This window comes from Ammodytes marinus, assembly GCF_949987685.1.
Source record: "Ammodytes marinus genome assembly, chromosome: 2".
Classification (NCBI taxonomy): domain Eukaryota; kingdom Metazoa; phylum Chordata; class Actinopteri; order Uranoscopiformes; family Ammodytidae; genus Ammodytes; species Ammodytes marinus.
The window spans coordinates 25,131,427-25,148,966 of record NC_137231.1 but is presented as its reverse complement, the minus strand read 5'-3'; the positions used below and the strand labels follow the sequence as shown (position 1 = coordinate 25,148,966).

General features: G+C 43.5%; 2 protein-coding genes across 2 annotated transcripts; both read left to right on the top strand.

Moving 5' to 3' along the window:
* Positions 1–1,468: 1,468 nt before the first annotated feature.
* LOC307261485 (uncharacterized protein) lies at positions 1,469–2,335 on the top strand (the record flags this gene model as incomplete). The annotated part of the gene is made up of 1 exon (XM_080042041.1): positions 1,469–2,335. One exon carries the CDS (start codon positions 1,469–1,471, stop codon positions 2,333–2,335), a length of 867 nt encoding a protein of 288 aa, XP_079898167.1.
* Positions 2,336–14,435: 12,100 nt separating this feature from the next.
* Positions 14,436–16,175, top strand: hic2 (hypermethylated in cancer 2; the record flags this gene model as incomplete). The annotated part of the gene is made up of 1 exon (XM_080049462.1): positions 14,436–16,175. The coding sequence occupies exon 1, from the start codon at positions 14,439–14,441 to the stop codon at positions 16,173–16,175; it is 1,737 nt and encodes a 578-aa protein (XP_079905588.1). The 5' UTR covers positions 14,436–14,438.
* Positions 16,176–17,540: the final 1,365 nt, after the last annotated feature.

Here is a 17,540-nt window from a genome sequence, read left to right as displayed (position 1 = left end):
TCCTGCAGCTGCAATGCTTTCATGAAGGAAAACAACTTCAAAAGGGTTAGCACATTTAGCACACATGCAAAACAGGATTTTTAAATTGATCAATTGTAATTGAGTTGTAATATATAATAATATACTGTATAATAATACAGATTCTAGGTACACATGCTAGAAGGTCTTTCTTTGTCCTCTGCTGCTTAAGACTTAGTTTAGTGACTATACAGTATGTTCTTTAACCACCATTGTAATAAAGACATATGATGATGATGATGATGATGATGATGATGATGTACATTTAAAAGTGATGAACATATGAACTGAGATTATGACCAAATACTAATTTAGTCAAATAGTACATATATCAGTGATCATCAAAAAATACAGACCCTATGTTTAGGCAAATTAAATGACATGTATGTATCCAACATATACTAAGCTACTGAGCTACGCTTTGACACAACCTCCCAGCTTTTGTTTTTTTTACTGTCATTGGCCTATCACCACCGTCAAATGTCAACTCTGTCAGATTTCCTCTGACGGTGTTGACATATTTAAGGTTTCTTAAACATAACAAATGGAATTTATCTAATAGCCATTTGGTTTTTCTGTAAAAAAAAAATAATAATCAAAAAAATTCAAATAACTTCTTCAAAATTATAAGTCGGTGTTGACATATTATGGTTGTGACGCAGGACTTTCAAGATTCGGAATGTAAAATATTCTAAAACTACAACACTTATCAGAGCATGTCTGACTCTAATGTACTCTGCAGAGCTTTTGACAAGAGGTCCTTCAAAGTGACAGCTGCCTCTTATTTTCACCTGATTTTATAACATTTTAATGGATTGCCTGACGGTGTTGACAAAAAGTGTCCCACCACTTAGAAACCTTATAAAAAATGAATGTGTTGTAGAAAAACAGTTTTTATTGATATGAGAGATTATTTAGTGTTGCTTCTGATGGAAATAGCACTTTTTAATCATTAAAGTACATTTTTAATAGGTTTTATTGCACATGAAAGATTGAAACCATCTCTGTGGACACACTGTTTTGGACGTCGTGAGAAGATAACAAGTGTCATATATTTGACATAATAATGATAAAATTAAATTTAAGGGGATAATTGTGCTCCAGACATTCTATTCTTACTCCCTAATAACATTTACAATTTTGAATATTGTTATTTTTAAAGATAACAGCAGTTACATATGCAAGACGGCCTTTTGTCCCGCTTAATCACTGATATAATATCTAAGCAATGTATTGTTGTTACTCAAACAACTGCTGCAGTTGTTTGAGTAAGTTGTTGATCTCTTCATGTTTTTGTCAGGAGCTTGTTGATTTGTTTTCCATGGGAACTGAAGTCACCCAGGTGGACGTCCTCCTCTAAGCCTGACTGTGCTTCCTCCTACATAAATCAGAGCGCAGGTAAACCCCCCCTCGGCTGTAAATTCACACAGCTGCTCTGCTGCCGCTGATGATGTGGAACAGCAGCCGTGGTATCTCCCTTGTGCTACCCCTCACAAGCTTTGGCAATGTGTTGATGGTTCTCTTCAACATTTTTCTGGGTGCAACCATCATTTTCTTCAATATATCTGTGGCTCTCGGTATACTGCTGAACACGGCCCTGCGCAGTGAGAACCGCTTCTTGTACATGCTGAGCACCTGCTTCAGTGACATCTGCTCTGGCGTGTCATATTATTATGCGGGCGTTCTCGACGTGAGGGATGTGATCGGGTCCCCTACGAAAACCTATTACATCGTGCCGACATTTCTAGGCTTGTCCTACATGGCCATATTGGCCGCGCAGGCAGACAGGTACCATGCGGTGGTGTCACCCTTTAAATACTCCCAGCGCATGACCCGAAACACGACCGTGATGGTCATCGTTGCCTACTGGGTCTATGCGTTCCTGATCGTGGCCGCATACAACCTGGTCACGGACGGGATAGCCAAACAGATAACTAGTCTCGGTACGCTCGTGGGGAACATATTCACAATAATTATAATGATAGGGTTGAATATTAAACTGTTCATCATAGCCAAGTTCCAGCTGGAGAAGCAGCCGCCCTCCGAGGAGAGAGACAGCAAGTGTGCAGCGGTGTATCTCATCCTGGTGGTGGCTGCGTTTTTCTTAGCGACGTGGCTTCCCATATTCTCTCACGTTATCACCTGTAATTTCTTTGGTTTCACCTGTTACACCTTTAAGAATGAAGGCACTGACCCTATGCGCATCTTGCCCCGAGTCAACGCCTGCCTAACCCCTATCCTGTACGTCAGAGGGTGCACTGCGCTCAGAGAGACGCTGTACAACAAGGTGTGGCGAGCCTGCTGTAGGAGGAGGTAAGAGAGTGTTGATGATGTTAACTAATCGGTGTTGCACATGCCTTTAATAATGGTTACATTTCGGTGCCAAGGGTTTTGTGCACGAATGTGGGCACACTCGAGCCCAGAATTGATCATAGTAAAATGCCCAAATAAATAATGATTTATGACCATCTCTAAATGCCCCTCCACGTGTCCACCACCTTTCTCGACCTTTTGACATTAATATATTGTTCCCTGTGCAAGGTTGCACTGTAGGAGTGCTGTTAAATGTTTTAAAACTTTACCTGTTTGATACTTTATAGTTTTCTGTTTTTAAATGTAATTTTTTGTTGATTGTCTCTTGTTTAAAATATTTTATCTCGCCGTCTTGTTGTCTGTGTTAAATTGGCAAATGTTAACTGAATCCTTAATCTCATTTTCTTCTCTTCTCTTTCCTTCTCCTCATAAGGCGACACCCTGGACGACTTGGTCCAGCAGACACCCATTCCCTGCGGCGTAATGTAAAAGTTGTGCGGTAAACTTTATTTTATAGCCATGCCAACATAACCAACTTAATAAAACACTAATAAACGTTTAGGACGACCTGGGGCATTTTGGGTATATTGGAACAACAAACGACTTTTTGTACACCTTGTTATTTTCATTGTTGCCCTCAAATCTCAATCAACGAATGTAAAGGTGCACTATGCAACTTTGTGTTTGTCAGAGAATTGTTTAAGGTGCATTCGCTTAACTGAATAATCATAGCCTATTTCTTTCAAGGAAAATAGGATCCCTGGAACACTGTTTGAATTTAGAAATCTTCCTGAAAAGTTACTGTTTCACTGTTGTTGTTTACAGCAGCAAGGACCACGGTTTTCTTTACAAACATATTCTAGTCTTAAAGTAATTTTGTATTGCATTATGATGATACAATTATTCAATATGAAGAGAATAACAAGTAGTGTAAAACGTTTTGTAAACTTACTGCAGGCTCTGCAAATGTAAACAAACCCCCCTCTAAAACTACATAGTGCACCTTTAAGGTGTTATAATGCATTTGTGTCTGATGATTTTTATTGTGTATCATGTTGTTCCACATAGAACTGATGGAAAATACAAATGAACACCGATCCTATGTCGTGTTTGAATTCAGCTGTTATATTAAAACTCTCAATGAACATTAAAATCAATAACTGAAACAAATGTTTGAAATTACTTTAAGAGGCGCTGTTTTTTTTATTGCCAACATCCTTGTCTTCCCATTTTCTTAAGACGGTCCTTCATCAAAAACAATTACATGTGAAATATTCAAATATGTCTTGATTATTACTCGTTCTGATAAGCCTCCAGCATCTTCCCAGAGGCTGTTTGATTAGTTTTACTGACATCTTAATTAAATCGATCTTGTTGTAGAAATGTAACTCTTCATAATTTATGCAGGTGTGAATACAGCAATCCCACAGTGCCAACAAGTTCACACCGCAATTTGCATGCCGTGCGCGTTTTAATTTTTTTTTTTTTTTACAAGACTGTATTAAATTAATTATTGCATATATTCGCTTTGGACATAATATCAGCCTACATTTGATTTATTACATTCTTACTTTAGTATGGAGTATTCACACGCTTTTGCCTCATAGTCATAGTTTATCGTGAAGGAAGAGCGAGTTAATCGCACAGAAACACATGCAGTGCGTCTGAGCACCTGGATTATGCAACTCAGTTTGACGGATCTTTCCCGCGGAGCATGCAGTGTTCGCGGCAACCACAGAGTGTCAGAAGAGCGCTTTGGCACCGCGCCATAACTTCGATATCCAGCCATGGGCAAAAAGCTTCGGGCGAGGAAACTACTGTGTGGATCGATGTGTGTTTCTACAGCATACATGAGATGGGCAAGAATACTAGATATTAACGTCAGCAAGGAAGCATCATTAATGTCATCCTGTTGATAGAGTTTCAATAAATGGCATGTAGTCTGTAGGTGATACCCATCAGTGTGCTGTATCCTTTTTTCTATTGGCTGAGGGTTTGGTCTGGGTCCTCTGTGCTAAGAGGAGGAGCCAACAGATCGACACACTTCCGCACATCTGGTGCCCAATTTGTGAACCTCAACCAACCCCCCCACCCCCCTTTTTTCTGTCTATACATTTCAAATCATCTGCCCGTCAATAATCTTCAGATCTGTTATGGATACAACTCTCAATTCGCAAATTATCTTAAATCCAAATCGTGAACTGATTTAATAATTAAAAGGGGTGGCTGTGGTTGTCCATGGCGATTGCAATAGGCCCATTAAACAAAGCACAAGTTTAAATTGCATAGTCTTCCAAATGATACCTCTTGAGTTTGGAGAGAAACAGCGTACACTAAAAAAAAATTCCCGTTGCATAATCCGCATCAGTGCAACGATCTTATCATGTGGTGATATCAAGCAACATAATGTACTTAAAAACTCAAATCAAAATGTGTCCTACCATTATAGGGAAGTGTGATGCTTACCAACAGTAGGATAGGCCTACAACTTAATTTAAATAAATTGCCTACTGACGCTTTAACAAACAAAATATTATTATTTCAATTGCAACTGCAATCGAAACGTGTGGGTTTCTCCCTGACCTTCCAACCCTCCCGGTTTGAGTAATTGTTCTATTCATAGGATAATCAGGCCTAATACACAACATTATCTGTCGATGTACATTTTTTGCAGCATATACCTGCATTGAACAGTATAGGGCTATGGCTGAATCGTGCTGCTGGAAGAAGAAGGCCTAATGCACATTGTGCATATCCCTCCCCCTGTCTTTCTTTCTCCCTCTTTCTCTCTCTCTCTGCCATCTTGCAGGTAAAGTTGCCAGGGGTCTTGGGCTGAGAAAGTGGCCAAACCCTCCCACAGTGGGATGTTTTCTCTGCTGCACTCTGGGCTGGTTTCTATTCAAATGTGGGTCAGGGGTGAGGAAGCCTAACGTCATAAGCTTGCAACATGGCGTCCCGAAGGCTGTGAGATGAACAAGAGGATGGTAAAGAACGCCTGAGAACGATACCACCGATGTAATAAGGTATTGTAAACGAAATATTTTATCTTTAAGGCGGATTATAAACTCATAACGGCGTTGCTTTCCGCCCGTTTTAATCGGATCGCTTTTCTCCCGGCTGCTGCAAGGATCGCAAGGGTTTTCGGCGTTACGCTGGTGTGTTTTTTTCCACGGCGTGCCAACAAAAAAAGGGGCTCCCTTGCTGGTGCCTATTCCTGCTCTATACCAGCCTACTTGGCAAGTCGAGAAACCCCACTGTATGTGCGATAGTGTAGTGCTCGAAACAGCTAAATACATAGTTTGCAAACGTCGTGGCGTTTATTTTGGCGTCGCAGGCTCTATGAAAGAGAGATGCCCCACAGGAAGAGTGTGTGCCATATAATCACCAGGCTGGCATAGCACATCAAGCGACAGACAGGATACACACGGCATGGTTCTCAGCGTTTCGCAAGATTTGTTGAAACGTGTCCACGCTTAACCTCGTTTTCCGTTTGAATTATCCACTAAGTTCAATGAATTGTTTACCAAAATGCAGGGCAACGAGACGAGGGGTTCATTTAAATCGACTGCTCTCGTGTAGCCTAACCATAACACTGACTTATTTTTTTTATTTTTTTGTCAATAGCAATACATTGAATCTAATGCGTTAAATGGAAACATTAAGCTGATTTTGTGGCCTTTGCACAATTATCCGAGTGATCCTATATGTTACAGTCGATACCTATAGTGTAGCCTAACGTGCATTGTTTATGTGTAGTAGGCTATGTGCCAGTTTGGTCTTTGGTAGGGCTAATTAAAAAAACCTTCATATTCAACGGGATTGACCAAATAAAGGCTACTCACTAAAACGCATGTACAGCCACTTTCTGGTTTGGCGGTGTCTTGCAAAAGTGGGTTGTGTAGGCTACGTCTTCATAGCCTATAGGTTTGCTACTGCTAGGCATCGACCATCTTTGTGATCGGCTACAGTGTGGGTGTAACGTTACAATGTGACTCCAAACTACTGCTGCCCTTTATTGAAACAGTGTTGCATGGTATCGAGTGTAAATTGTCGTTCTGATCAAGCAAGAAAAAAAAAAGATGCCACATCAGCATGTCGAATATTGATTATGAAACTCTTAATTGCAAGCCAACCTCAAAGCACTTGTTTACTAATAAAACAATGTATGAGCTCAGGTGTGAAGACAGTTTGCCCCTCAGGTAATTAGTGTAGTTAAAAAACCAAAGGGCATGAAGATAATAAGGCACAGGAATGTCAGCAATGTGGGTTCCTTTGACTGGCAGCTGGTTTTGTACAACAAAAATGTTTAGTTCTGTAAAAACACACACACACTCACACACACACACACACACACACACACATACATTCTCTACTATAGGGCTGGTTAGTCGCCTTGGTTAGCACTAAAGAAACAGTTAAACCACACAAGCTGAACTTCTGATAACAATAGAGTTGGTGCAGCCTACCTGTATTCAAACAATAAGCATGACAGTATGATAAAAGTAAACTCTTTCAAAGACATTTAAACTGTATCGGGATGCTTGAGTTAAAAGTGTCAAAGGTAGAGGTCCTCACTTGTCTGGTATAGGCCTGTCTGTAAAATGTGGGTTCGAAGTTGGAAGGATTCTCCTGCTTTCATTCTTGTCATGCATAGCAAAATGGTATGGCATGGTTTTTCCTTGTAGTTTGGTCACAGAGCGTTCACTGTTTTTAATTCTTAACATTAAATACATCCAGACCAGGGCAGTTGTTGGCATGCACCCATTTTGTTTTTTAGAAAGTTTTGAAAAATGAAAAAAAGTTGCTCTATTTTCTTTAAATGCTAAGTAATTTATAGAGCCCTGTCTTGGGGATTTTAAAACAATTAAATCTATCCATCTTCTTGCTCGCATGGTGCTGTAATATGAATATTATAGGGCTGTATTTTGGTGGCTCACATCCACCCAGAAGTGGAGCTGAATGTTGCAACTGCTCTGCCTGATTTTTGCTTTTAAACAATACTGCTGTAAAAGCACAAGATCTTTGGGTTTGACGAGGCCCATCCAAATGCAGAGTAGACATTACATACACAATCTACTGTGGTTAGGCTTGTACAACTGGAAAAGGGCTCTTGGTTGTACTGCCTTCGGTGTTTTGATGATGACAATCCTGCATCTGTAAAGGGAATCGGCTTTAAAGACTGACATTCCAAAGTGTCTAGTTCATGTGCTCTTATTATTTCCAAGACTATATCTTCTGTAATGAACTTGGGTGAGTGAGGATAACATGTTGCATTTAATTTGACCACTCTCGGGTAGTGGATTAAATATTACACTGAAAATGTGCTATGTTGACTATAATGCAGATCTGTAGCAAGCTAGTATCTCTATCAAAACATGCAGGCCCAAAAAATGTTATCAAAAAAACGTTGTACTTATTTTATTGCCACGCCTAACCCTCTGCTGACTGTCAAATATATTATACCTTGGTATATTCAGTAATAGGCCATTAAAATAAGCAAGTCAAGTCAACTGATCAGTGTGACTAGTTTTATTGATCGCTATGGACTACAAAGTGGGGCCTAGAGGGTAATTTGAGGCCCGTGTTTGTTTCTGTTGGTGTGTGTTTCTGTGTGTGTGTGTATGCCTCATGATCCCAATGATCGGCCGTTTGGTCTTGCCTCAGCCTACTTGTCCCTTCCCCTTCTCAACACACACACACAGTGTCCTGTGTACATTGTGATTATGGCTTACATTGGCGTGTGTGGGCAGCCCAATGCAGTAAGGCTGCTTAGGCTATATGTCCTGCTGACACGCTCCACGAGGACTTATAGATTGTGCTGGGCTGTCGTATCTGTTTGGATCCATTATGATCCGTTGTGTGCCGCTCGTTGGCGGGGCAGATAGGTGCGTTGAGTGGCTAAAGCACCTCGGGGCAGGGCTGTTGTTGTTCTTTAAGAAGAAGAAACAGTCTGTGGAATGTAGTGCTGATAGCCAGAAGGTTATGCAGTGTTTAAATGCTGCAGGAGGAGGGGGAGGAGGAGGGGGGCTTGGCAGCCAGCTCTGTGAAACCTTGGACCATACAGGATCTCGCCTTACCCAACATGCCCTCTGTCCTTAGCCTAAGCATTAGGCTCCAGGTTATGTGGATCTGCTGCCTTTTTTACGAGAGGTGGGGGGTTTATCTCCTCAAAGAAGTTCCTTCTCTTAAGACAGAGGTCACCTTATCATACCAATCATATGTTCACTTGTTAGTGGGTTTGGTTGATCACTTCAACTTTGGCAAGGGAACACAATTGGATACAGTGTGCGGTTGCCAGTTCTTATCCAGTATCACTTGTAGCCCAAGTCTCATTGTTCATTGCAGTCTTTATTTAATTTCTCCAGGGGGCCCTTTGGTTGCAACTAGTGAGCCACAAAACACAATACAGCGTGGACACAGAGCGTAGATGCAAACACACTTAAACCCATTGCAGAGAGAGAGAGAGTAGTAGTAGTAGTAGTAGTCATTGCTAAGGAAAGTATTGAGTTTTTTGTGTTCAAGTTGTAGTTTTAAAATGATTAAATTAGCATACCAAAATATGCTTTTTTTCTGGTTTATTACCATTCAAAAACTGAAATCTCCAAAGCTACTGTAGTTTCAATCAAACTGTACAAGAGGAGCAGAGTGGAAACATTGTAATGCATGTGTTTTTAGCTGATCTGTGTGTGCCCAGGTTCTGCATCTAGCACCATTATGACAATAAACGTGCTAGAGGTAGGGTTTGGGTGTGCGTGCTTTTTTTTTAAACATGTGAAGGTATACACGTATTTCTACTTCTACTTCTAGAATTGGTGGTGTTTTGTATTACCTGTAGATGACATACACATTCATGACCTGTTGTTATTTTGGGATTTCATATGACAGATACCTTGAAGAAAAATCTTTGTTCTCTATAGTATTAATGCTAGACTCTTTAAGGAATTCACACATAAATAGATCCATGGCTTTGAATACATGTTGAGTTGTTCACATGTATGAAATGTCATGTGCTTGTGTGTATGTTTAGAGAGAGAGAGAGAGAGAGAGAGAGTCTTGCCCTTTCTTCCCTTGCTGCACAGCTCTGGCACATCTGGGGCCTGCTGTAACCATTGGCCCCCTCCTGTGATGAAATGGCCAGGCTCTTTTCATTCCACTGCACCCTGGTCAGGACTTGTTTGTCTGCACCATGGCTGAACTGCCTGACAGAAAATGAGTCTTAATTGGAAGGGTTCTGCCCAGACTGCGGTAGGGACACTGTAATCCATGTACTTCTCCTTTCAGCCATGCAGCACTGGGGGCATGCACCTGTTCTTTATAGCATTTGTATCCAACAATACTGCAGAAATTAATGTGCAAGACAACACAGCCTTTACCTCTTGTCCTTTCTTGAGATTTTTTTTTTATACAGCAAGACGTCTCTCCTGTAGCCTTTCTGAAGAGATTATAACCAGAATTTGATCAGTGTACAGAATTCCAGCATATGCTCTTCATCTGAGCTATTCATCCATTTATTTTCCATGGAGACTCGTGTATTGGCAGATTTCTTCTTATTTTTTTTATTTTTTTTTAAAGCAGAAACCACAGCAGGATTTCCCCCTTATTATTTTACCCTCTGTAGTCTCTGGTTGGAGCAAAAAAACCTGCATGTTCTGCTCTCCATGGCACCTCAGCACTGCAGTAGATTCATTACTGTGTCTAGTTTAGAATATTCAATACAATACGCTATGGCTTGTTTAGGAACTACTTTGATTGCACAACATTTTGCAGGTGACATTGGGTTATGCTCAATGCATTTACATTACTTAAAAAACATTGTGGAGGAAAGCTTGAATTACCTAAACAAGGTAAGGGAATAAGGAAAGCCCAGTAAACAGTAGATTTCAGCTGGAGAAACCTGATTTATTTTGTAATGTAGACACTACGCAGTTCTTTGCATGACAAAGATTTCTGACAGTGATAGCGGTCTGGAAACATGATGGGGTGACACCATAACTCCCAAATGTATGCACATGGGTGGGTTTAACTTTCTGGCCACTTCAGTTCTAAAACATTGTTAAATCTGAAATCATGACTAAATCATTAGAGATTTATAAGGTTTATGGCGTGTTCTCTGACGCAGCAGATATTACACAGGTGAAAATTAATGCATAGCATTAGGTAGCGGAAAAGCACAGCCAGTCTGCTTAATCTCTTAATTGTAATGCGAGCCATCCTTTCACTCATGGGAGAATCGAAACTTGGATACTTGGCAGCACCCAGGAGTGCTGCATGGATCAACCTTACCCATGCAGCAGAGTCAGCCATGTTGAAATGGCTCAGAGGTGGTTGCTCGGTGTTTGTATTTCAAACTGGCTTTGTACCATCCCCCTAACCCCTCCCCCACTCTCTCTGCCCACCAGCATACTCTCTCTCTGTGTGTGTGTGTGTGTGTGTGTATTTCAGTGTGTGCTGTGCACTGTCAATGTGAGTGCGTGCACACGGAGAGGCCTTTTGCTTGTGTACATGATTGGCTCTCTCTCCCTGTCTGCCTCAAACAGTCTTTACCTGAACTCGTATGTCTCTTCTGCCCATCTTCCCCTACTCAATATGACCTGTGTGTAGTTTTAAAAGTCATCACTGTATATTTTTTACAGGGAATCACTGTGAAAGAAAACTTCTAATAAATAGATTGGATGTGTTTTTTTTTTCTTAATCCTACGCTGTCTTGTTTTCTATTGGTTGTTTGATGACCTTTCACAGTAGTAGGGTGTGTTTTTATTATTGCGCCACAGGACTTTGCCTCACCTCTGCCCTCTCTTCTGGCTCTCTACCCTGCGTTCAGGAGATTAGTGCCACAGCCCAACGCTCTCTGTCACCTTCGCTGCGTGAACACAAACTCTGAAATGTTTACCGGCTTGCTGTTTAATCCATAAACTTCTCGGGGGGGGAAAAAGATGCAATGACAGACAATAGCAAATAAAGTCGTACCAGACCGTACAGCATTCTGGTGTAAGTTAACTAGTGTCATTTGGAGGACGCTGACATTCATTTACTGCTGGGGGCATTTGGGATGCTCGCTAGCTTTTAGTCCCAAATCAGCACACGGATATGTAGTCCTGATCATGTCTGTTAAGTCTGTGTAAACATCCCTGTCTGCTTCTCATCTCGTCAGTAGGCTCCTGAAGCAAGCCAAGGTTGAGGCAAAGCGCAGTAGGTTGCTGCTGTGTTTTTTTGGAAATGATGTTTCCGCCTCTTTCATTTAGCTGCAGCCAGTTTCCCAAAAGGTTAACACTGCGGGCAAGGTAAGCTGATCCTGTGCCTGTGCTTGCAGGGCATGTCCCACTCTGCAGTTCAAACCCCAGAGCCGTCGTTGGTTGGTATGTTTTGCCATATTTGGCCAGAGCAAGTATTGTTTCTCACTCCCCTTCTGACTAGCTATCTTGCCATCTCTCAACGTCCCTGCCCTCCTTTTTCAGAGGGCGGCCTTTTTAAAAATACATGGATCCAGCCCTAAAACCTGATGGGGAAATGCTGCTCAAACTACATAACGTTACACATGTGAATTAGTTTTCCTGCATACTGAAAACATCATTCTAGCTGTTCTTGTAGGGTCGTCTCCATGCATCCCTTTTACACTTTACACTATAACTGCTAGGCTGTGATGATGTCTGTCGCAGAACCACAGCATATATATGGGATTGAAAATTATTTTACTACAAACTGTCAAGAGCACCACGCACTCACAGATGGAGCTGCCATGATGGTGCCGACTTATCTGTCCCCTGTGGTATTAAGCCTGCTTTCCTGGGCAGCACCGTTGGAAGTGGAGCTGGGCCTACACGTGTCCTACTCTAGCTGCATATAGATCAGCCGTAATCCATTAGCAGCTCCCTGGAATCCAGCCGGCACAGCACAGCACTGGAGGGGCCAGGGGGAGAGGGTATAGCCGTGTGGGTGATGGAGGGGAGGGGGGGGGGGGTGAACGAGGGATGAGAAGAGGAGGGGGTTGGGAAGGGTAGGGCGCTTTTTTTTTCTCCTCCTGAGCTGGCTTGCTTCTCTCTACTCTGAGCCCAACCCCTTTTTTTATGTCGGGTCTTCTGGAATAGCCTCTTGAATTCCCCCCGTAAAACATGCAGAGGTGTGTGTATGTTAAGACCAAGACTTGACTGATGTATGGCTTCCTGGCTTGGCATCGTAGCTGACCAGAGGCCCCTGCTTTCTCCTTAGCAGCACTCCTCTCCATTACTGCCTGTGGGGCTTTGAGTGCTGTGTGCACCCCTGTAGCATATTGTGCTGTTAACTGCAGATCTGGGTTATGTATTTTCAGAATGGCTCATTATTACTCACGTTTGGGGGGACAGGGAAGTGTTCCTGGGATGTGTCTGCATGCCCAGTGAGAAGCTGGTGAGGGTGGGAGGATGGAGAGAAGGGAAGGGAGAGGAGAAAGGAAAGGTTTGGGGGGATGGGAAGAAGACCATGAGTGGAGAGTGTCAAAGCAGAAGAGCAAAAAACCCAGGCCTGGACCTGGGAGTAATGATCACTCCAGCTGATTGTATCAGAGAGCCTGACTGTTTCAACACAGTCCGCTTTGATACATCAGCCAGCCATCTCTAGAGCTTAACTGTATAGGGCCTTGACAAGTATATTAGAGGCGGGTTGCTTTTTCCAATTATGTTGAATGTAAACTTGAATGAACAACTACATTGAGATAAATAATGTAGCTCAGCACCACCACAAATGTATCACTTGTTCCTTTAACCAGTCAATTCAGTTTAAATAAATCAGGCTTAAGGAAGCTTATGCTGGATTTGTATGCTTCATTTAGGAACCCGCCATTACTGGTTTAAAGTTTACCATAAAGACATGCTGCATTTCAACATTCATAAGCAAAGGGCTGTACCAGCTGCCCTCAGTTCCGTGATTTTATCATAGGTATTATGAAACATGATTTAGTAAATCTCTAGGTTGGCACTGAGTTGAAACGGCACATTTTTGCATGATATGTATGGCTTGAGTTAAGCATTTCTCTGCATTACCTGTATTATTACATCCTGTATTATGGTATACTCTGATCTGGGGCATTAAAGACGTGTGTCCATTTTCCCGGCATGCCCACCACGGCTTTTAAAAAAGTGTCTAGAGGTAGAGCACTATGGTATGTGACAGGCTGTCAATAGGCAGTGTAACAGTGAATGAGATTCATCTGTCCTAATTCCATAAATGAGGGCCTCCCGGAAGGATCAGGTGTTGCTGTCCTTGAGCCACACCCTCTCCTGCCCCTAGCTCCTGTGTAGTTTTACCTGCTCAGGTGTCACCTAATCCCTCCCCCCCTCCCGGCCCTGTGCCACCGACCCCCACCCCCAGACAATGGGGCAGGGCTGACATTACCATGACCTAATCAGACTGGAGTGAGCCCAGTTTCCAAAGAGAGCACCCCACCGAAACTAGAGTTAGACCACGGAGATAGTTGAGAGCAGCTAAGGGGGGTGGTGGAAAAGAAGCTACCTTTAGCCTTTTTTCTCCTCCACCCCTGTCACCTTTGTGCCAGAACAGTGCCAATGTGTAGAGCCTGATCTATGTAGGGTTGCAATTCGTTTTAAAAAGGAAGATGATAGGGAAGCAAGGGTTCCTGTTTCTAAGCTGCTTTGTGATTATGTGGCACACTGTGCTAACAACTTGCCAATTTCCCTGTGAGAGCTAAAAGTTTAGATTGATGTACTCACAGTGGGTGCCATAACACATGCAGTAATATTTTTACGATGTGTCAGAGGCAAGCACTGCAACTTCCTTTTTTAAACCCTGTATTAAATTGTAATCCTACTTAAGGCTGCGATAGACTGGAAATTCAGCTAATCTAACAAAAAAACTGCTTTTGAAAAATGTGAGCAGTTTCCCAAGTTTCTGGATGCTTTTGCCTTATCAAAATGTTTGACTTTTTCTTGTACATTGCCAACATGAGTGTAAAAATGTTTTGTGTGCTGTATAAAAGACTGTTACTCCTTTTCTCGTATATTTTCTATGTCTACAATGTAAAACTAACTTTTCATTTTGTCTTTTCTTACAGCTGCAGGTGGTGCTCCTGTAGGAAGAGAGAAAGAGAGAGAGAAAGAGAAGGAAGAAAGGTGGAAATGGAACTGCCAAATCATGCCAAACAACTGCTGCTGCAACTCAACCAGCAGAGAGCCAAGGGCTTCTTGTGTGATGTCATCATTGTGGTGGAGAACGCACTCTTCCGGGCCCACAAGAACATCCTGGCGGCCAGCAGCATCTACTTCAAGTCTTTGGTCCTCCATGATAACCTCATTAACCTCGACACAGAGATGGTCAACCCCTCTGTGTTCAGACAAGTCCTGGACTTCATCTACACTGGTAAGCTCCTGTCCTCGTCGGAGCAGAGCAGCGAGCAGAACTTCAGTGCCCTCTTAACCGCAGCAAGCTACCTCCAGCTCCACGACCTCGCCGCTCTGTGCAGAAAGAAGCTCAAGCGCAGTGGCGGCAAACCCCTGCCAGGTAAACCCTCCACTCCAGGTCCCCTCAGCCGCTTACGCCTCAACAACCAGCGCCTTTCCTCTTCTACCCCCGTCGTCCCTAAAAACAACCACTATCCTCCCACCCCTTCTGACGCCGACCAGCCACAGCCAGACGAAGGCCTTCGGGACAAGCTCTCGGACGACGAGATGTTTGTGGGCAGCTCGGCTCGGAACGGGAATGGGGGGAACGGCAGCAGTAACGGTAACCTCAGCAGCGGTGGAAGTGCCGGGGAGCCCGACCTCGGACTGGACCTGTCCAAGAAGAGCCCTCCCTCCGCGGGCACAGCCACCGACGCCCTGAGCCCACACAGTAACTCTCAAGAATCCCCTCAATCTGCCTCAGTATCCACAACCAACAGTGCCTCTCTGGATGACTCCTCTACCACCCTACCAGGCGTAGACGCTTCAGAGAACACAGAGCTCAACTCCTCCTCGAAAGCCTCGGAGGAAACCCAAAACCAGCCCGACGGCCCCCCGCCCCAGAAGAAGTCCCGGCATGGGGCGCGCAAGAACGAATGGCCTAAGAAAGAGGCGTCGGGGTTAAAGTCTGAAGACCATGACCGGCCCATGGTTAACGGGGCGATTGTGGGTGGTCCTAAAGATGGCCGCTCCACCGGCCGTGGCAGCTCTGATAAGTCCTTCAAGTGTAAAGATGAGGAAGACGGTGGAGAGAATGGCCAGGACCACAGCGACGAGAGCGGGCAGAGTGACGGAGAGAGTGCAGGGGGCGGAGGAGGAACCGGAGGAGGGCACAGCGCCAACTACGTGTACCGGCAGGAAGGTTTTGAACCAGCATTCGGAGACAACCTCTATGTGTGCATTCCCTGTGGTAAGGGCTTCCCCAGCTCAGAGCAGCTCAACGCTCATGTGGAAACGCACACTGAGGACGAGCTCTACATCAAAGAGGAGGGGGGGAGCTTCGTGAAAGAGGAAGACGAGGAGGCGGAGGACCTCTCTGCCTCCGTCGGCCCCTCCACCTTCGGCTCTGAAACACGTCCGTTCAAGTGTACAGTCTGCAGTAAGAGCTACAAAGACCCAGCCACGCTGAGACAGCACGAAAAGAGCCATTGGCTGACCAGGCCTTTCCCCTGCAACATCTGTGGCAAAATGTTCACCCAGAGGGGCACCATGACACGCCACATGCGCAGCCACCTTGGCCTCAAGCCGTTTGCGTGTGAAGAATGTGGCATGCGCTTCACACGCCAGTACCGTCTGACGGAGCACATGCGTGTCCACTCGGGGGAGAAGCCCTACGAATGCCAGCTTTGTGGGGGGAAGTTTACCCAGCAGCGCAACCTCATCAGTCACCTGAGAATGCACACCTCACCCTCTTAGAAACGCATCAAGCCAAAGAACTCTGGGAATAGAAAAACAAAAAATAAATAAACATTTCTCTACCTTTTTTCCATCTCAACAGCAAAGAAACGCACATGTAAACATTCACACAGAGAGACACACGCAGCTCAACATAGTTATTTCCAGTTTACGATGCCCCGGCTAAGTGAATGATGTAGCTGTTAGCCACAGAGGGCTCTTGGTGACGGTGAGATCTTGTCGATGCAAGGATCACCTCATCATTTATATCAAGTGACGTCTGCTCACCTCTCAGGAGTTCTAGAGGGACAATAACTCCTGTCTCTCTCCAAAGTCACAAAGCCATGGTGGAGTGGCACGACTTCTGGTCAGCGTTGCAAGTCTGTCAAATGTGAATGTGGGTACTGATGTAATATGTCACGCCCTCCTCACCTCATAACCCTCCTCAGCAGCCTTTCTTTCTTCTTCTACCTTGGAGCATTGTCTTAGAGTTTTTTTGGCATTGTTCCCCAAGCCAATTAACTCAAGAGTCCCCCTATGTACTCCAGTGCTATTTTGACCAAAAAAAAAAACCCGTGCAAACAATACTGGCAATAATTCAGCAAAAAGATTTATTTCTACCATGACAGCTTTATATCCTTTGTTATGTTGGTGATGGAGATCTGTATGTGAGAAGAAAGGTAACTGGGTTTGGGACCATCTCCATGCTTTAACTGAAGGTCCTGAAAGAAAGGTTCATGGTGGGATGACATTGAATTAGTTTCAGACAACAAATACTCAAAAGTCCTCTCGGCTATTCAAAGTAATATAGAGAGGGGTTTATATTGTTTTGGTTTTGCCTGCTAGTGCTCCCTGGAAATATTTTTTCCTGGTTGGAAAGATGAACCTCTTGAGGTACCTGTTTTACTTAAAGAACTTCAGCGAATGTTTAAACTGGAAGGTCTTGGGATTCTTCTTGTGGAGGGGAGGGATTTAGGTTAGGGTTGGGGAGGGTTAGCTGGACAGGGATAAGAAGAAGGTGTTTTAGACTGAGCGTTATGTTCAGTGGGTACGTTTTTATTATTTTGTCTGTATAGCTTTCCTCCCCTCAGAAAAAAAGAAAAGCCTATCTGTATGGGCTTGTGACCTCGCTACCTCTGATAACTCTTTACGAACTCTATGTTGATTAGTTAAAAGTTCCTATGTAATTAATTGTAAAAAGTGTGTAGATTATGGTAATGTTTCACCTAATGCTTTAACCTGCCCATCTCTCAACACAGGTTTTTTAGTGCTCATAGATTTTACACGTTTAATATTGTTTTTAGCTGTTGTTTTTACTTGTCAAAAATAGCTTTTTGGGTGCCCTGCTCAGTGTGGCACCCACCTCATAGTGTACTGTAGCGTCCT